The 21025-nt window shown below is 42.9% G+C and overlaps 2 protein-coding genes across 5 annotated transcripts in view; one reads left to right on the top strand and one right to left on the bottom strand.

Annotated features, from left to right (window-relative positions):
- Window positions 1–855: 855 nt before the first annotated feature.
- Window positions 856–14872, bottom strand: LNP1 (leukemia NUP98 fusion partner 1). Of its 4 annotated transcripts, XM_072883828.1 has the most exons (5): window positions 13962–14872; window positions 13406–13571; window positions 11784–12024; window positions 4704–4949; window positions 856–2624 (listed from the first exon to the last, which is right to left on the bottom strand). In XM_072883828.1, the coding sequence occupies exons 3-5, from the start codon at window positions 11931–11933 to the stop codon at window positions 2421–2423; spliced, it is 600 nt and encodes a 199-aa protein (XP_072739929.1). In that variant the 5' UTR covers window positions 11934–12024; window positions 13406–13571; window positions 13962–14872; the 3' UTR covers window positions 856–2420. The 4 variants fall into 4 exon arrangements, with proteins under 4 accessions (XP_072739929.1, XP_072739910.1, XP_072739940.1 ...); XM_072883809.1 differs by having other exon boundaries at window positions 13406–14872; XM_072883839.1 differs by having other exon boundaries at window positions 856–2621; window positions 13406–14872.
- Window positions 14810–21025, top strand: part of TOMM70 (translocase of outer mitochondrial membrane 70) — a 23248-nt gene continuing 17032 nt past the window's right edge. The window contains exon 1 of the mRNA XM_072883706.1: window positions 14810–15120. Coding sequence (XP_072739807.1) covers window positions 14866–15120 — 255 coding nt within the window. The 5' untranslated portion in view covers window positions 14810–14865. The remainder of the gene's footprint in view (window positions 15121–21025) is intronic.

The raw sequence follows: 21025 nt of genomic DNA, 5'->3' as shown, positions 1-21025 counted from the left end.
GTTAATTTCTGTGGAGAATGATTTAATTCTATCATGCAAGTTTCAGTCTTTCTAAGTAATACTATTGTATCAGACCACATGGAACTAAACCAGAAAGGGCTGTTGGCCCAATCAGGCATGATATGAAGCAAGAGAAAACACTTTTGAGTAAACATTTTTTAGTGATTTAAGGAGGACAGTGTTGAGGACATTATTTGAAAGCTTCTCTTTCCAGAGTCACACCACGGTGCTGACGGGCCAGCCCAGAAAGGACATAAACACTTACAGACTCTCCCATTTGAGAGATGGGGTTCAGCGATAGCACAGGAGCTGTGTGCCCGCAGACCTGCTAGGCTGCCAGTGAGGCTTGCCTGTGCTTTGATGGAGATGGTAAACAGCAAGTCGGAGCCAGGCACACAAGGGTTTTCTATTTTAGCTCTTTTTGGTGTTTTCTTTTCATCGGCTGTGGTGTACAACCAGCACGTTAGTCTCACGAATACAAGCTGTTTTGCAAATTCTGCTGGGATACAGCTGGGCCTGTTGAGTTAACCTGGCTGGAAAACAGGAGGAGGAGGCTGATGCTCTGAAATCCAGGCAAAGCTGGTGCAGCCATAGCATTCCGCTCTCACCAGATGTGAGAGCAGGCTGCTACATGAAAGGATGTACTGAGAGGTTTTATCTGAGGAACTCAGGCATAGCTGGCCGTGTCCCTTTCTATCCAGGTTTATTGTAATGCAGTCTTCAAATTAAGGCTATAAAAGGAAAGACATCTGCATGGAAGTTTTGGCTGACAGAAGAACTTCATGAAAATCCAATCCGGATTGGGCAGGACAGGAACTATGCATAGGAACACCATTTTTCAGTCAGATTTATTAGTTTATAATATATGTTACCAGGCAAGAAGCATTTTACAAGCATCAGCAAGGGTTCGATTGCTTTCTTATACATCCCCCAAAGCCCTACTTAAAAAGAAAAACAATCCTTTGATGGAGACAAGTGTTACAAAGTTTTAAGGATGCCCTAAGCTTTTAAAAGGTGGAACATTCAAAATTAAGGCTCTAAGGTAAAATAATAAGATCTTTGTTAATTACAGAAAATCACGGGAAGAATACCCAGCAGACTTTGACTTTTGCTCATGACTTCATTAGTCTTCACTCTTCTCTAACTGTACTATCCAAAGCAGGCTTTCTCTGTACGAGGCCTGGGGAAATTATTCCCAAAGAGGGCAGCATTCTTCTCTGCAGGAAAGACTTACATGTTGAAGAAGGGGAGCATGGGAGGCTTGTGGGGGTGTGTATGGGTTTATGAGCATGTGGAGGTGGATTTCCTCTGCATAGAAGGAAATCTTACTTATAGTTGGTGAGATTTACACCTGAGTTCAGATCTTCAGCCAGAGGAAATAGAGTTTTCCTAAGCCCTGCTTACCAGAGCCAGTTCCCATTTCCTTGGTTTGGCCCTAGTTCTAGAAAAGGGAAAAAGTGAAAAGGGTTGCAATCCACCACCTGTGGCAAATCCCTTATAGGATGGCAAATCCTATATAATCCTATATGTAGCAAATCCTATATAAAAGATTATATAGAAGTGTGAGAGGCAGAACACCTCTGCTTTTACTGAAGAACTTCCAGCAAGGCTCAAATTTTGATGGGGCAAAACTAGAGATGTAGCAAAAGACATCGGTAGCTATGAGTCAGGGCTATAAAGTAGTAAATGGAGAGGGGGAAGGCCACAAAAGATACAAGATGATGAAGTTAAAGTTGGGAGAAAGAAACAGTTGTGTGACTGGGGAAATGGGACTAGGGACATGGGAGAGGACTGGGGGATATCAGAGAAACAAGAGTCATATTGTCAGTGTCAGTGAGGGAAAGCAGAGAGAAGTGAGACATCAGGAAGGTGTAGAAGAGAACTTGGGGGCTTCTCTTCTATTACTCCTGTAAATTTCGTGTTGAGAGAATGTAAAAGAAAAAAGACACCTGTTTCTAAGCCAAATCTAAGTGAATGTCAGGGCCAGGAAGCAGGTGGCAGTTTATGTGTACTTTTTCCTTCCCAAACCTACCAATAAGCCCATTTTCAATTAAAAGAGAAACATAAGGCTTTGGATGACTTTGCACAGCTCTGTAATAAACACATGCTCTCCTCTTAAATGAACATGTCCACCACTGTCCTGCTACAATGCTAAATCTGCCTGAAACCCTCTTACAGTGGTTCAATGCTAATTTGGATCTTGCTCCAGACACACTCCTCCCATGACAAGGGTCACATTCCTAATGGAAAAAGTACAGACAGGAAGGTAATAACATGGTGTCAATGATGCAGTTGAATTTTACTTTTATTTTACAGGTCGGGGGTTATTCTAGCTAACAGGCCTCTTCTAGTCAAAACAAAACAAGAATGCTCCCTCTGGTCTTCAGGGGGAGTGTTAAAATTGATTATCCCAACGCATTCTAGCTGCCTGTGCATAAATATCCTTTCTCAATGCTTGCTTGTGACGGAAACTGTTCATTGTGATTTGCAGGTATAACTTCTGAACCTTCATCTGCTTTCTGCTCTCTCCTTGGCTCTGATTTCTCTCCCATTCTCTTGTGAGACTTGCTTTTTCTCAAATGCAGTCTCTCTCTTTCTCTTCTCTCCTTCATGCCTTCAGGCTGCTAAAAGGCAGGAGAAAAATAGCAGGGAATTAAAAGCGACTCCCACATGAACAACAAAATCTCATTATTTTATTTCACTAGTAATGTATAATACGATATTCCAGTCACCTACCTCAGCAAGATCAGCATGATGGGCTCAAATTCAAGGCCCCAGCCAGTCATCCTAAAACTCAGCAAGAGGTAACATGCTTTTGATTATACACTATGTGTGGTAGGAGGGTCACCTATCTCAAGGGCTTGAGGGGGAGAGGAGAAAAGAGGGGAGAAGGGAAAGACTCTCAGATTTCAGCCCAGACTTCATGTTTCTGTCCTTTCACATGATCCATTTTTATGTGCCTGAAGGCTGTTCAGCGCTAGCTGCAAAGACCTCACTGAAAACAAGTGCTGAATATCATGAAGTGTCCTCAAAGGCACTTTTATAAGAGAAAAGCAATATGCAGGGAAGGAGATTAAATGGGATTACCTTCCCCCCACTTTTTTTTTCTTTTAATGTGTGTAGTCATATAAAGAGTGGTTTAAATTACACCCACAGAGCTCTGAATGCAAAAACCCCCACTCCATTTGGAGCTACAAGTTTAAGCCCACTCCCAAATTTCCTTTCAGATCTGTAACACCTATCGCTCAGTTGTTCAGGGTTCTGAAGTCCTTCACATCTCCCAAACTTCAATGGTGACTGAGGGAATTACAATTTGGTCTGCTTGAAAGTTAGATTAAAATACAGCCTGGCACACCTCGCTGTGTACAGAAGGGTACCAGAATCCATGTTTTTAACTGGAACTGAAGCCATATGTAGTGCATTATGTTCACTATACCTATTGTACAATTATTACACACTCACAGACTTTCTAGCTGTAGGCACTTTTGAGAAGTGATAAATGATAAACTAGATAACCACTGGTGAGAGTTGGCAAATGAGGCAATGTGAAGTTCCAAATGAAATAAATTCTGAGTAGTCCCTAAAGGGGAAAAAGAAGATTAGAGAATGCACTTAAAATCTTAACAATTGCATAACAGAGTTGTCATCACCATAATTCTGCATATTCTTAGAGGGCTGGGCATGCAAGGACTATAATTGTGGGACTGATGATGTAATGATGCTGCTTATTGAAAAGAGATTTTTTTTCTCTCTTGTTGCTGCACAGAAGGTTTGTAAAGAGAGCTGAAAATTACTTCTCCATACAAAACCATTAGTGTCAGCAAACTGAAAAAAAAAAGATACTTCCCTCTGTTGTTATTTGGTGCTAATGTCAAGTGTTATTCAAGCACAGCTTTTTCAATAGGATGACTGAATTTGGTAGTGTTCTTCTGGTACTTAAAAGCAAGTTAGGGTTTATTACCCTTCCTTCCCTGGTATGATACACCACATAGTATGTATCATAATAACAAAAATGTGTTAAAGTGTCATAGACAAAAGGTTGTTATTGGCTACCTCATCAACACAAACCATATAGAAAATGCTCATGCCTCAGGACAGAATGACAGGGAGAAGAGAAGGATGCAATGGGGGGAGAATGCCCTGCTAGCTGCATGTCCTTACAGTGAAAATACATTCAGCCACTTATAGCAATGGCTGCTGCTGGAGCTGTGTGGTGACATTGAAGAAAGCAGATGGAGACCCAAGGGGTAAAAGAGAAGCCTCTCAAACACCACCATGTCTGGCAGTCGCACAGGTAACACCGTATATGGTTAAACCAGGTCAGCAGCAGTGAGAAAGAGTTGGGTCTTATGGCAAAAGCAAAGCAAACCTGGTTTTATATCATTCTATTTTATTGGCACAGCCATACAAACCTCTGAAAACATTGCCACGCCCAGTGTGGTGTCTCATTTTGAAGATACACATTTTTTAATAACTCTAGATGGTAACACTACATCAAGAATGCTCATACTAATGATACTGCCACTTTAACCTTGTTTGTGCTACTGTAAGGTCCACATCATTTGTGAAATTCTAATTCAAGTTTATTTCTGCTCTTCCCCCAGCAAAGCCACAGCAATTACATCAGGGATAAAGCTGGCCTGCTTGCTGGTTTGGGTTTGTTTTCTGAAGTGATTTTAAGGCTGTTATTTGTTGTTACCTACCAAAGAAACTGAGCGTTTGCTTTTGAGATGCAATTGCTTTTCAAAGGACTCTGCAAATTCCTGGATGGAGTTTGATCTTGTCTCTGGGCATGAGCTGTCTGCTGAGGGTGTTCTGCTTGCCTTCCTGTGGCAGTGGCATTTGACGTCTTGGTCTTCTTGAAATTCCTTGGAGCCCTTGAGATGCCCTGAAGATGAGCCTCTGGTAGAGGCACGAAGTCGTGTTTTATGGAGAGAGGAAAGCCTGGCCTGTAAAATAAGAGGTCTTTGTTGAGTATTAAAGTAGAGCACACAGGGCAGATTCTGCTACAGAGCGCTCTCCCAGCAATGGTGCACAACGAAGGACCTTGCCCAGACTCCTGTATCTTTCCTTTTATGTGCAGGAGAAACACACTGCCAAGAGCTTGCTTTCCAGAGGCAGCAGCAGAATTTGCTTTTATTGCTGTTTTTGAGTATATAAGCTTTGGCACGCAAATAAGCATTTCAAATGTAACGTGTGCTAGGTTCTCCTAGTGCCCACTGACACTAAAAGAAACTGAGACCCTTCGTAACCTCAGAAACTCAGGTCTCACATCTGGTGGCAGGTTCTAGGCAGGACTCTCATAAAGCAAAGACCCAGCCTTTTGTGGCCAGATGAGCCAGATACGTGGTTTGACCCAGGTGCTCCAGGTTTTATCAGATGTTTGAGTTTATCTGATTGTGACAGGGACCATTTCTAGCCCAGTTGTGTCAAATTTGCAGTACAGCCTACATGCAGACAAGATGCTCTATTGTCCAGGTCTGAATTTTCTGCTTTGTCCTGAAATGATGAGGGAGCACTTTCAGGGCAGTCAGAGACACATCCCTACTGCAGAAATCATAGGAAACAGGCTTCCTACAATTACATTTGTAGGGCTAAAGTGGGGAAGGAGCAGATAGTTGTTTAGTTTCTGTGTGGTTCAATTTTCCCAGGCTTGACATGCAGATAAAAGCTATTGATCTGTATCAGCTGTGTTTAATTAAATGTCTGTAAAGGAGATTAAACTGATACAGAACTACTGTGTCCTGTGGAGTCATGTATTGGTGGTTTTAGAAGTAGACAGACCTGTAGAAGAGATGGGTGAGAAGGCCACCACATAGAGCCAGGCATGCCCCAAACCCTGCCAGCTGTTGATGCTTTTTCAGGGTGAGGAGCTGAACACTGGTAAGATGCAGGTGGTGAAAGCTGTGAGAGAGATGGGAAGTACAAAATATGAGACCCCCCACATGTCAGGTTATGGCACTCCAGGCACCCAGCTGCTGCATATATGTTTGAATGCATATACATTTGTATAAGCCTGATGCTAAGCCTTCAGCTACTGAGAAAGCCTAAGAAGCTCTGCTGGCTTCAAGGGAGCTGTGACTGTTTATAACAACTGAGGTCTATCCCACAGATCCTGAAATGCTTTCTAAGCAAATCCAGGAGAAAACCCTACACTCAGAGTAGGGTTTGTTGTTTTGTTTTGCTTTGTTTTTTTAACAAACAGCAGTGGAAAGGGAAACCAACTTGATATAGTGGCCACATGAATCTACAGACCTTGGACGGCAAGGGACCTGAAACATCTGCTGTATACATTTGCATTAACACGGCCCAGACACTATTATAAATGTATCAGCACAACAGGGACCTGTGCAGCCTTTTGCTGAATAGTGAGACTGTGCATCCATATGGTTGTGACTACATCGCATTAGACAGGCTTGATGAGAGGTGCTAAATCACCAGTAAATCTACACCTGACAGCATTATGCATCTTCCAGCAAAATGCTGCAGACCCATATAGGTAGATTTGTCTCCCTCATTACAAGTTGCCACATGCAGCTGTTGGCAGTACCTGAGAATATATTTTCTTGGGGCTATATATCCTACTATTTACTAATCTATACTTCCCATTTTCACAGGCATCCGCAACTCTTGGTTCTTTTACATAAGTCTTATACCTGACAGAAGCACCTAATACCAAAGGGTTTTCAGATCATACAGTACTGGTTCAGTTCCATTTCCAGCCATAAGCCTACTTCAGTAACTAGTATTATGGACTGCCTCTGTAATGATTTCTGCCATCCTATTTTTGCTTTGGTTTCAAACCAATCAATACAGCTGTAAGTTCTGTAAGGTCATATTGTATTGTTATTTTAAAAAGCATCAAAGCAATCACATTGTGCTTGAGGGACAGGAGTACACATGCCATGTCAAGCTCAGCAAGTTAAATGTCTTCTATGTCATTTTAATGGCATCAACATATATTGTTTCCTGGAAATAAAAATTGTCTCACACTAAAAATCACTGGAGTGTTTTCTTAGAGGGTTTGGGCCAAAAAAAACCAACCAAGAGGACAGCTGAAATGGAGGATGGTACTCTATCAATGATGTTTTGCAATATTTGTAACTGTTTTATTTTACTAAGATGTTGCATTTCATTTCCCTTCACAGACGGAATTATAGTTAAGCCCTTAACAAAAAGACTGCAGTTCACAAACTGACATGGCACCAACGGTCCAGAAAAGGGACAGGAGTTCCTTCCCAAATGTGTATCTGCCTCGGTGGACTAAGGGTAAAGCTCCACATACATATTTATGTCATCATGTTACTGTGACTGTGCCTCCTCTCACTGTGCCTTTGCATGATACATAGCACCGTAACTAGGACAGCATGCTAATGCATGTTAGCATGTTGCTGTCTTATGACCGCAACCCTACAGGGAACAGGAGCCTTAACACAACTGTTCAAGCATGAACATTTCGTGGCTTATAACTAGTAGAGGACATTAGTCTTCTTTTATTTAAGATTGACTCTGTGGAGAACTGAAAGTCAGAAAATGAAGCTCAGCAATGAAGCAGATCTGGCACTGACTTCAGATAAAAATCCACGTGGCTTTCTTCCTGTTTCTTAGATTTAATACATGCATTTAATACATGTGTTTGGTGCCAAATTGTTTGCTTGGTAATATTGTAAGTAAGAACGGCTGAAGACTGCTTTAATTTATGCTTCCCCTCCTGAAGTCTCAGCAGCTGCTGGCAGCAGAGATTGCCCCTGTATCTGCACACTCTGGTGTCCACCCAGCGCTGCTGTCGTCCCTTGCCAAAGGTCTCCGAGCACAGCTCCAGTATCTGCTCCTGTCCTTGCCCCAGCAGCTGCCTCATGCCTACATCTGGTGCCTCTGCAGCGAACTCCCTTGGTCTCTGGCTCCTAGGACCTGACCTTCAGTAGTTCTTAAACTGGAAAGGAGGTAAAACCAGGGAAAAGGCATGGGAAGGAAGAATGATAAATGCTCCCCTGTATCAAAATGGGGAATTTTGGCCGGTGCTGGGAAAGCCAGAAGCACTGAGCATGTTCTCAGGGGTTGTTTCTCACTCCCTTTAGTACTCCCTTTTTCTGCTTGAGCCTTTGTGTAAAGGCCAGCCATGCTCAGTGTATCTATTTACACAACAGCTAATCTTTTGCTAATTGCCCATCTAAAACACACAAGAAGTACACAAACAAAAATACTTCACGAACTTGATGTCAATATAATATGCCTATTCTCTTTCTCAATTGCTGTTGGAGACAAGATAATTGCTTCCATCTTTTGGGCTTGATCTGAGGGCTTGCACAGCTGTCAGTAAGAAAATTAATCTTCAGTGTGTCAGCACCAGTGTTCATTGTTTGCTGAAGTTTACACAATGACCCCAGTACTTCAGGGGTATTTTGGAACATCTGACATTCAGATGCTGTCCCACAGCTTCCTTTCCTTCCCAGAAGCTTACAGCCAAGCATATATTCCTTAAAAATGTTTTGGCCTAGGCTCCAACTGATCTGTAGTAAAAATATTGTGGTAGCTGTTCAGTCTGACTTTAGTTTAAATTAAATGTTAGTAACTTCAACAGCAGTCAGTTATTCTGCTCCCATTCTCAGCTGTTTCTTATCAGATTTTCTCCTGTGAGCAGCAATATCTGCTTGAAGGTGGATACATTTACAGGGTTGTAAAACTCTTACCAGTGCTCTTTTGCCTGCTATCTTTTCCCCACAACAAAATGGCTGGGAGGTAAGAAACTGTCCTGAACCAAAATGATGGAGGATAACTAGAACATCTCAAGGAAAGTCATAGCTGGAGGCCTCAAAAAGGGTATCACTAGTTAATGTGTCTAAAGTTTGCCAGGGGAACAAGTTAACTAAAGGAGTTGAAAACAGACGACTTAGTTCTCCCCAGGCAGTTTTCACATTCAGTGTTGGCCCACAGCAACATATATAACTGATGCTTTTCAGGGGAGTGGAGTTGCAAGGTTTAGCCTGTCTTGCCAGTGACCCAGTGAAGGATGACTAAAATTTTGTGTTCCCCTCTGCAAAATGGGAATGACAATAGCAAAAGCATTTTGCAAAGTTCATCTCAGTTATGTTTGTGAGGTAGACTAAGATACTGGGGAAAAAAAAAAAAAAGAAAATTGTTGTTACTTTGGGAGTTGTTCTACAGAGCTTTATCCATATTTTGGAGGCCTCTACCATGACAGGATGCTACAGGAGTTTACCTTTGTGTTTGGGGTGATAGCAGTGGCTTGAATGTCTTTCTACAGGACAGGAAAAACTGCAAAGACCAACATACCAATTTGGAGCTGAAAGCTATTTTCAGCGTAATGCAAACCCACCTTTTTTGCTATACTGCTAGCATTTTGCTATGTACTACCAAAACGCTCCTGGTGCAGTTCATGTGGGCAGGACTGCACTATTGCTGATGCACCATATACCAGCCCTGGATACGAGACAAAGTATGCTGGCAGTGCTGTTTTGGCACTACCATTGTATCTGCACAAGGAACTTTTGCCAACAGCTGTGTCAGTCAGAACCTGCTGACTTGATTTTCACCAGGACAGCGGTGTTATCTCTATTTACGATATTGACACAGAAGAAAGGGTACACTGTGATCTGCTGTGGAGGTATTAACTTACAGAAGAGACGCAGTCTGATCTCAGTTATTAATCCTCCTGATTAATAGTACTGTTCTGATAAAATGAAGACAATATTTAACTAACACTGATAAGTGTTTTGAAACTTACAGTAGTTATCATTTGTAATAATGCATCTTAGAGTAGTTATCATTTATAATAACTGTGTAAAAAACACATCTCCAGGTGCAATAGCAAGTTGTTCCTCTCAACAAGGAGATGATGTTTCTGAAGGTATTCCTAAGGAATTATTAGTGCCCATTTGCTTAACTTCTAGATTTCATTTAAGACAACATGTTTTAGTGCTCTTCCCTACCAACTAGTCAGAGATTTCTAAATAAAAAAGTTTAATCTCAAAATTTATCCCTGAATCATAAAATCCCCAAACAAATCTTCCCTTCTCATTCCTCCAGTCAATTTCTGGCACTGAGAAACAAAGCAGTTGAAATTTGTATCTCTTGTATAATACTACAGGAGCAAGACAAATTTGTGCGGAGCATTAATGTAAAGACCAGACTTAATTAAGTGTACAGGATAACTTTAGCTCGTTGAACAGTAATGTTAAAAGTCACAGTCTTCTCTTTCTGTCAGCTAACTTAATCCAAGTTCTAGATGTTGATTCAGGGATGCAACTATAGCAAAGTATTTGAATAGCTATTAGCTAAGTATTTAAATAGCTTTTGAACAAACTCAATATAAGAACATGCTTCAAATGAAATGTATGTGTACACACACACAGACACATAAATATACACAAAGATGTGTTCAGCAGCTTGCTGAATAGACAGTGATTTAAAGTACATTCTTACACTTCAGTCTGTATTGGGGCCTAAAGAAATCACATATGTGTAGATCTCTGAAGGACAAAATGAAAATACAGTAAAATTAATTTTAAAAAAATAAATAAACATTCTGTTTTCAGGCATTCTGATGGAATCCATGAGCACAGCTCTAGGTCAGAGTCTGTCTTGGAATGTGTGACCAAGGTGAAATATAACTCTAAGTGACAAATGTGGCTCATCAGTTCAAAACTAATGAAGGAAGGTTACCTCTCCAACCCATGCGTGAATTCAAAGAGGGGGGAGGTGGTTTGGGTCTGTTTTGCTTTTCGTAGCCAAATTTTTTGAAAACAAAAAATCCCACAGCTTAGAACATGGCAGCTCCAGTGGAGGAGAACTTGCAAGGTGAAAATATAGCATGGCAGAAAAAAAAGGCTGGAAAAGATTAGCTGTTTCTCCCCAATAGAATAGCATTTGCTTTGTTGCAGCCATAATGATCTAAGGATATAAGTGAAAAATGGTTTGTAAGGAAACAGTTATCTTTGGTAAGCCAACTGATGTAGCTGGAACAAAGAGACAGGTTTGGACCACCTAAACATTTTTTTAGGGCTGAAATAAAAGCAACAGCCTTCAAGTAAAGAGCAGCCTGGGAACAGCTGCTTCATTTTGATAATCAGTTATACAGTTATGAGCTGCCTCTGCATGTGAACCCTGCCCCTTTCCCAATTATTTTGTTGGTTTAAGAAGAAAGAACATGCTTCTCCCTTAAAATCTTACTTCACAGTATAATGTTACGTGTTGCACCCTTATTTTCAGTCACGTGTTTTAAACAAGGAGGGACTGCATCCTCTAGCTTAAATTACAAGTTACACCTGCAAACAGCTAAATTCCAGGGAGTAAAGCATACAGCTTCCTGGAGATGGTATAGTTGCAGAATTAGGTCCAAATCCTGTGAATACAGGGAGGCTTATGTAGTTTTACACATGAGAGCAGACTCACTGAAGCCAGTGTTTGTGTGCCAGTTTCCAAAATGTTTTGATCTCTGCCAGGTCATGCTTAGCAGACAGAACGACATTGTAATACATAGTTAGGCAGCTACTACACCCTTCTCCTTACATTTCTGGTCCTATCATTGCTTATCTTGGAGTTTGCCAGTGTTCTTGCATGCCAAAGGCACCGGAGGCCTGACTCTGGCAGGCAGCTAAGTGCAAAAAGCAACTAGCTGCTGCCAGTAGGAGCCGAACTTACTCAGCAAGGTGTACCGTACTCATCCTCACAGATCTCTAGGGCCATGCCCCTGGGGATGGCACTTGTATTTATACATAAACCACATGCACACAGATGCAGAGAAAACTGTACACCGCTCTTACCGGAAGGGAGGCTCTCCTTTCACTGAAGGGTTGTGTCTGACGTTTCCTGTGGCCTCTACCCTCTTTCTCATTCTCATCGATCAAGTTGTGGCCCCAGAAGCTGCTCATCCATTTTGCAAAGGAAATATCATCATCCTCTTCATATTCCATGTACAGATGCTCCAAACTTGGGGGGGTCTCCCAACCAGACAAGGAAAAGAAGGGTCAAATACCACCACCAAGCCAATAGCCTCACACTGTTCTGCCAACAAGAGGAAGAGGAGACGCAGCTTCAACCACTCTTTCTGCTCTCCATCCCCCCAAACCCATCCCACTGCAGCCCTAGGCACTGTCTAAACATAAAGTCGATCCTTTCTCATATCTTTTCAACAAAGTTGCTTTTAACCTTTCCATTACAGCGATGTCCAATATGACACTGCCGCGGGGGGCTGGTGGGAAGGGAAATGTGTTGGCTACTCCCTGCGTGCTGCTGTTGAGGGCACCAGTTGTCAATACCAATGGAGAATTGCCCACAGTTACATGCCCAGGAGGTGCATACACGAGCCCAAAGTAGGCTTGTGATTTTGAGAAGCAGAATTGACATATTGATGGTGGTCAGAAGCTGGCACAGCTGCTTGCAGACGCCTAACTGGCTCTGCGGGAGGGACTACAAATGGCCCACTCTTCCCATGCTGTCCTCCCTCCTGACTTCTTTTGTCTCTGCTCTTCCTTTGATATTCAGGAAACGTGGTCTGTCTAGGTGGAAGAAAGCCCCCTCTGCAGAAACTGCTTGTTCATTTTTGGGTTATGACAGCCAGCGTGAACTTGCATCAGCTGCTTTTCACCAGAGTAATTTCATCTGCTGTATCAGGGTTATGGGAGGCCCTGCCTCACTTGAAGGCACACAGAGTCAAAATGGGTCTGATTCCTCCTCACCAGCCCCGGCTGTAGGCCATATAGGCCCTGTCTATACCACAAAACAGAACAGGGCTGGGGACTGCTTTCTGGCCCCGAGACCAAGTGGCTAGACTGGTCACATCTACCCTACGTGGTGCTTGTGCTGTGGGTCTCCTCGAGGCTGTATGTAATGCACTGTGGCTGCAATACTTTGTTGTAATTTTTGTGTCTTTTTAATGTCAAAATATCTGATATAACAGGAAAACTCTGTTGTGGCCCATAAAACTTTGTGTAGTATGAAACTGGAAGATGTGTTATGTGCCTTGGGACATGGCAGAAGGACATGGAGGAGTGCTTTGAGGCTGTAGAGCTTGTTGGGATAGTGTTGGAACAGGAGGAAGAGACCCAAATCTAACTTCCTATTGGAAGCAGTCCTTGGTGCGTGCTAGGTGGCCAGAGGTTCTCCTGGTGCCTGGGCATTGCTGTGGAGATGCTAGTTGGTCTTGGCCAGGACTAGGCCAAAAGCTTGCTGGCAATTTAGCATTAGGGAGAATCAGTTGTCCAGCATTAAACCTTGCTCCTTGTCCTCACTCTGTTTAGCAATACAGATGTAGTAACAAAACTCCAGTTTCATGTGGGTGTAGGTGTGAGGTTTAAGTACAATACTCTGATGTAGGACTCTTCATTCTGAGTAACAGGGGTGAGGGTACCAATTGGTCATGGATGCCTACCTGCCGGAGTTTTACCTTGTCCTGGGCAGATGAGACCATGATTAGCACAAGGACCTGGAGTACATGGGTGTGCAGACGGCATATCCTCAGATGTTGTGTATCAGAGCTTGGAGACACAACCAAACCTGCAGCAGGCTGCTTTCCTGGCAGAGGCACAGATGGACAGGAGCGAGAGGAATACCTGCAAAACAGTACAGTAAAAAGACACCTGAAGCAATAAAAAGGACGCGTAGGCTGATTCTCCCGGTGGGGAAGAACACTCCTGGCCATATTCTGACAGCCTAAATTTGACTTATGTCCTTGAGGCTACCAGTCCGTACAGGCAAGGTACATCTGAAGGCCTGTGCTAGCTCATAGGAAGCATCACGTGGGTGGAATTTAGGCTGTCCCAGTAGGAAGCTATTGGCCTGTTGATAGGTATTTTCTATTGTATGGTTCAAGTTTCTTCTTTTCTGACATGCGAGACAGAACTCCTGTGATGCGGAGTAGGAAATGCTTCTGCCGTGCTGAGACCGGTGACAGGGAAAAGTGGGAGAGAGGCTGTCCCACAGCTTTGGCAAAATATACTTACATAAATAGTAATAATCCATAAATTAAGGGAGACACAGCTCAAGCCGTTTACTGCCAGGCACCGAGATATGCTGACTCAGAGTCCAGCAGGGCAAATTTCAGTTGGGCTCCTGAGGTATTTGCTTTGCAATCTTACTGTTGTTTTTATTTTCAGTCTTTTTCTTCTTCAGTGCAGTATGTGTCTTCACACCTATTCCTTCCATTTCCCTCCCACCTACAACGAAATTTCTAGGTATGATATGACTAGTGTTGTCTGAGTATAAAAAAAAAGTATCAGAGACAACTCCTCTTCATCCTCAGCCGAGTGCTCCAGGGAAGTAAGCGGAGACAGAAACATACGCTTCCTCTGCCTACACGTCAGGATGCTACGTAGGCACAAACACACACACATATAATGCATATGTATATACAACATATATACAATTCCAGTATTGCATATTAAATTATTTTTATGACAGATTCAATTAATAACAAAAAAAAAAAGAAAAATGGCATTTGTAACAAGAATAATTTTGCTTCAACATGTTCCGGTACAAACTCCTAGAAACTTCGCATCGGTCCTGTGCATTAGCAGTCCAGAAGCTCCTTCTGCGCAAAACTAACCCGGACCTAACGACAGACCCGGAATTTTTAGGCCTGGGCTAAGAAGCCGCTTAAACCCAGAGCGACTCTGCCCCCTGCGCACCCCTCCGCCCCGGCGCAGCCGCACACGGGGGCGCCGCGGGGCGCCCTGCGGTTATACCGCCGCTCCAGCAGGTGGCGCCGCCCCGCCGGCAGGTGGCGGGGCCGCGCGGGGCCGGGCCGGGCGGAAGTGCTTGCACGACCCGTGGCCTCCCGGCGTGCCCCGGGTGTCCGGTGACCCTTTCCCTCCCCTCCCCTCCCCCGGGCGGCGGTGTGAGCGCGTCATGGCCGCCTCGAAGCCCGTGGAGGCGGCGGGCGGTGGCGGCGGCACGGGGCTGTCCCGCTGGCAGCTGGCGTTGGTGCTAGGGGCGCCGATTCTGCTGGGCGCCGGCGCGTTCTACCTGTGGGGGCGGCGGGCGGCTCGCCGCGGCGGCAAGGGCGCGAGCGAGCGGAAGACCCCCGAGGGGCGGGCGAGCCCCGGGCCCTGCGGCGGCGGCGGCGGCGGCGGGCAGCCCGATGGGCCCGGCCATGAGGAGATGGTGAGCGCGCGCCGGCGGCGGTTGGCGCGGAACTCTCCCTGCCCGCCTGCGCGCGCGCGCGCGGCGGCCTTTAGTCCCCGCCGCTGTGGGAGGGGAGAAGCGCCGCTTTTAACGGCAGGGACGGGGCTCGCCTCCGCAGCCCCCGCCGGGCATGGGGTGTCGGGGCTTGAGCTCGTGGGCTTGGGCCGCGGAGGGGGCGGGGGCGGGTGTTCAGCCGCTGGCGGGGCCGCCTGTAGCGGCGAGAGGGGATGCTCGGCCTCTGGTCTACGGGAGAGAGGGCCGGGCAGGCCACTGGCCCGGTCCCAAAAGCGGTTGTCAGAGTCCCAGTCCCGGTCCCCGCTCCAGAGGACGCGCGTGGGGGGCTGGAGCCAGGCTGTAGCGGGTGCGGTCGGCTCAGCGTAAAACAGCTGGGAGGTCGGCCCGTGTAAGCGCGGAGTGGTCGTAGCCGGGCGTTAACGTGCACGGCTTTTTCCTCGTGCTGCTGCGGTTGGTAGTACTTTGTTCAGAGTGCGTGTATTTGTTCCAGTCCTGGTACTGGTAGTTGGAAGAGCGCGTTATCGAACGCATCTTGTCATGAAGCACGCGTTAACCAGATGACTATGGGGCTGACAACGCGCTGCTGTTGGGTGAGTGTACTTCTGCTTCTGAGGTGTAGGATAGCTAGGAGTAAGTTGCTTCCAGAAATAGTATTTCGAAAAGGAAATCCATCCTCTGTTATGTATTAGTTGGAGATGCTGGATACAGCAGAGTGGAAAGAAAACACAATCAAAATCTTTTTTAAATGAAATATTTTCCATGAAAATACAAAAGCCATACAGTTCAAGCAACTGAGACTTCAGAGTAGAGTTTGCCTAAAGAGATATGCTTTCAGAACTTACATTTATCCTGTTGTAAACTACCATTCTGAGAATTTTCAGGTGAAATGGTCTATACCAAAATTGAAAGACAACATGCAAAATCAGAGTCCAGATCAGATACATGATTCTCTTGTATACCTGTATGTGGAAAAATGCCTCTAAGATGCACTTGCTGCACATCTGCAGTCACAGATGTATCGTGATGGTGACATTGTATTACTGAGGTGAGGTTACAATTGACAAGCATGTTTAAAATGGTGGATTTGGCAAACTAACTGGCTTTGATAAGAACATCCCATTAAGCTATTCCTGCATTTTCTCCCATTCTTACGTACCACCTGAAATGCTCTGAACTGTCAAACCACAGTTTAAGCTTCCAGTCTGAAATGATCAGGAGAGAAAAAATCAACTTTGGGAGATTGGAAAAGGTGGGTTTTAACCTTCATCATTTCAGTGATGAAAATTAGTGTTACGCGAGTGGGTGCGCAGTGGCAGAAACACATGGGAGTGGTGAGGAGGGTGGCAACTTCCGTAAGTAGTGAATCATAGGTACCCTCAGGCATTCCTGGAGACATAGTGAGCTGCAAAACCTATGCTGGACCTGGAGGCAGTTACTTGAATGCAGTGATTTGTTAGTTCATGGGCAGCGGTACTGAACAAGTACTGTACAGAGGACAAATTCGAACTTTGTTTACTGTGGTAACTTTGGCTTGTGGCTGCAGACAGCATCTGGCATATTTATGTCAGTGTGCTTGCTACATGTGAGCTCTGGTGTGCGGGCTACCCGTGACCTTTGTGTAGCTGCAGTGACTTTGCTGTTAGTATGTTAACTCCGGGTTTCTTGATTGTATTTCTGAATTGCAGTATATACTGTCAAGTGGTTTGTAGTCATTCTGTAGTTGTACTTGAAGCAAGCACTTAAAACATTTAAAACACTTATATGGCACTTGATTTAAAATATTGTGTGTCTAGCTCTTTCAGATTGCTCCACAAATTAAATTACTGGAAGACTATGCAGCCAAGAATAAATATATGGTTGAGTGGTATGATCCAGTTTCTTGAAGAGTGTCATTGCTTATGCTGTAAAGAAATAAGAGATATTACTTAGGAAAGCTGTAGAAGAAGGTATCAGATTTGCCTGATTACATGAAATAATTGTCTAGCTGGTCAAAATATGGCTGCAGCAGGAAAATTAATGTGGCTGCAGGTTCCCTTGACTGCTTTATGTGTGTGGGGAGGATTGCCTTCCTGTTCCTCATGTCCAAAGCAGTGATGCCATGCAGATTTCATGTTTCCACACATATTTTATTAGTTACGGATATTATTGATAAGACCCTTGATTGAAAAGACAGCCATTGCAGATGCGTTACTTGTTAACTATCTGCATTGTATTGGTCTGCCTTTCTAATGTGGTTGGGTGTTTTTTTTAAACTCAGTCAGATTTCAAATACAAATCTGTTCAGTGAATAAGAACCAGTAATTCATTTCACAGTCTAAACACAAGAGGGAAGTCTTTTAGAAAACACGTAAGTCAATAATGAATGTACTACCAACAGCTGTGTGTATGTGTGCGCCAGGTAACTATTCTTTTACTTATAAATGTAACTTAGGACTCAGACTTTTTTTGTGCATTTTACTAAATCAGCTTTTGTATCCATTTGATGCTCTGTTTCTGAAGACATGACCTTGAATTTTTTGTTTGTTCTTTGAAAATATGTAGGGTCTAAAATCTTCATTCTTCTTTATTCAGATTTCTTACTATTTTGCCTGCAGTTCAATCTTTTCTTTTACCTGCTGCAGAGGCCTCACATTTTTTCCCCAAGCTGTGTCTGCACTAGAGGATTCTCCTGGCATAGATGCACCGGCCAAGTGTGTGATCTGTGACTGACGTGTTGGCAGAAGCCCTTAGCATAGGTGCTATATCGGGAAAAGCTGAACTACTTTTGAGATTCCTTCTCCTGTAAGCACAGCTCCTCAACACTACAGTAAACTGGTATTATTGGACCAGTTAAGTGCTGATGATAAAACTGCATCTGTTAATGACTCAAAGGTCAGGAAGTCAAATTGCATCTGTTAATTGCACAAGTTGTCATTGTTTCTTATAATTTAGATGAAATGTGTTTTAGTTACTCAGTAACAGCAGTTGCTTCTTACGTGCTCTCTTGGTTTGTACTGAATGTTGCATAACTTAAACGTGTTGGAGAAGTAAACTGCTTTGCATTTATTGCATTAGTTGATACCCAGTTGATATGTGGTTTTTTGGTGGGTTTTTTTTTGTTTGTTTGTTTTTTGTTTTTTTTTACTTATTCCATGATAGTGTCTTAGCAAGTTTATACCCTCCTTGTCTGACAGGAGCAGGCACTGGTCAGTGAGGTAATGTGTTGGCTACTTCAGTATTTTTTTTCTCCTAAAGTTGAAATCACTTCCTTTTGCAAGTCTGTGATAGTCCAAATCTCACCCCTTAACTCTTTCAGCGAGTTTGTAGGCTAACCCTGTGTTTTTGTTATGTGAGGAAGCATTGAGCAGAGATTTTTGAATTTTTTAGTCAGCTGTGTGGCATTGTGTATTACAGACAAAGCCATTTGGGTCCACAGTAGTTCACTGTCTTTGCACATTTTCCTCTGAGCTGGATATAGTCCCTGAGTGCAGTGGTGGGTGAACGTGGCCAAACTCCTTGGCTTGTGTGGTGCCACATATTGGGATCAACAGCCAACTAGTATGGCTTCTTTCCAGTATCTATTTTAATAGCAATTGCTGAATGTTGCCTATCTCACTGCTGTGACATTAGATCAGTACATGAACGAATTAAACTCCTTTGTCTAGATATACTTATGTTGATACTTACTCTGAATTGATCTAAACAAAGTATGTAAAAAGTAATTTCTGTTGTACTGTGCACATGTTGCCTAATAAATCTCACTATCAGCCTACTGTAAGTCTTCTATGTTTCATGCCAGCTGTAGTGGACAGGTGTAGAAAACTCTTAAACGGGTGTATAATAGCAGTAGAACAATTGTTAGACTCTTGGCAGCTCATGTGCAGCTCACTTATTTGTGGTAGGCATGAATGACAAACTCATTTAAAAGGAAGGTGACTAATGGAGAACACTGACAAATCGTATTGTAAACTTGAGCTTAACTTTTCTAACTATAATACGTCCTTGCTTGCACTCAATTTATATCTTAAGCTCATGTGGACATACTTTTTCTCATAGTGGTCTTAGTGCTAAGGGGAATCTTAAAACCATTTATACTTGGTTAATGCCTTTCAGTATAGGTCTGAGATAAGACTCGAGATGAACGTTAGTCAAAAAAAGAGGAAAGATTCAGTAACAGCAGGTATTCAGAAAACAACACTTTTTTTGGTACCTGATCTCATCAAGAGGGTCCTCTCACTCACAGAGGAAAAAAAAGGTCTAGACCAGGGCTGCTTCCCCCGCCCCCCCCCCAAGTTGATGAATTAAGATGGCTGAAACAGTAGTCCCCCTCCATGTCATCTGTCAGACATGGGCTCACGCAAATCCTTTTCAACCAAAAGAAAATGCTGAACCTCACTGCTCGTGCTTCTGTTGTGAATCACTGTTGTCACTGGCTGGCAGCAAATTTCTTGTTCTGCTTTAAAAAACAATCTCCTTCAACTATATAAAGTTCTGAACTGCTAGTTTAACCATATTGGCATTGCTGGGGATTACTAAGCTTTATTATTTTCGCAGCTGGCAATCTGTTGCTGTTAAGTTGCTGTTGTTCACATGCAGTTTCTGAACATTTTGTGAGGAAAGTACATTTGCTGAGGTTAAAGTAACAGTTAAGAAACTTTTGTCAGTGCTGTCTAGTCTTTAGACAGTTAGCAATCTGCTTGTTTAGATAACCGAGTGCTTCTCAAATACACAAGTGCCCTTTGGCTTAAACTCTGTTTTAAGACTTGTTAGTGAACAGTTGCTGAAAGTGGTCCTAAGTACTGAGATGTACCTGCAGATAACTTCTGAGCTATTTGTTTATACTGCCTTGGCACATAATTGATTATGAATTTCCATTCATTTTATTGAGCTTGTTTGCTTGTTGCACGGATTCTTTGACCGGAAGATGACAAACTGTGAGAGTTTTTCTTGCTGGATATGGATCTTCACCTTCGGACAAAAAATGTCCAGTGCACCGCATAGTATGGCAGTGGGTGAGGTGAGGAGAAGCAGTGAAATTGGAAAATAATGTCTAGAATTATTACATTTGTAAGAAGATGGAAGAAGGTGTGAGGTTTTTTGATTACTTGGGCCTGAGGTACATAAAGTTTGCTCGCATAATCAGTTTCTTATGTGTGTACATCTTCAGTGTAGCAATTGACAAGGACTGGAGGGCTGAGAAGCAGCAGCTTACATTTTGTCAGGGTTAAATCTAAGGCTTGACAAACTCTTTCAAAAACTGATCTTATGTTAAGAATTAATTTTCATATTCTTATTTGTGCTATTAGGGAAAGGTATTGCAGCACATAATGTGACATGAGTTCTTTAATATCTTTAAAAAAACCCCTAACCACAACTCCGCCCCCCCCCCAAAAAAAAAAAAAAAAAAAAAAAAAGGCAAAAAAACCCCCAACAACAAACAACAAAAACATACAGAAGCAAAAGAAGAGACTCATGAGATTTAGCTTTTTAGTGTTTTTGGCTTCATCAGATTATACTGCAGTTAGTTAAGTTGAATATATAACTTAAACAGAAATTATTAAGTTTTTTTAAAAAGAAATTGGTTATGAATATTCTTAAAAATTTCACAAAATTTAAATAAAAGCTGTATTTTTGTTTTTATTTGTTTTTATTCCTTAAGTTGATCAGTTGTATACCAAAGCTGTAAATTAATCCACTATTTTCTGCTATGTTTTCTATGGTAAAAGAGTTTCATGATTGCTAAGAAAATAAATCTCATGAGGATAATTATTTAAAAAAACAGTTGAGTTTAAAACTTGTCATTGTGTTTTATCACCATTTGGGCTTCAAGACATAAATACAACATTTTGTTATTTTTAATGCACAATTTCTATACAGTCTGTATGGGATC

Source organism: Ciconia boyciana, chromosome 1 (genome assembly GCF_034638445.1).
Source record: "Ciconia boyciana chromosome 1, ASM3463844v1, whole genome shotgun sequence".
NCBI classification, from domain to species: Eukaryota; Metazoa; Chordata; class Aves; order Ciconiiformes; family Ciconiidae; genus Ciconia; species Ciconia boyciana.
This window is presented reverse-complemented; position numbering and strand designations above follow the sequence as displayed.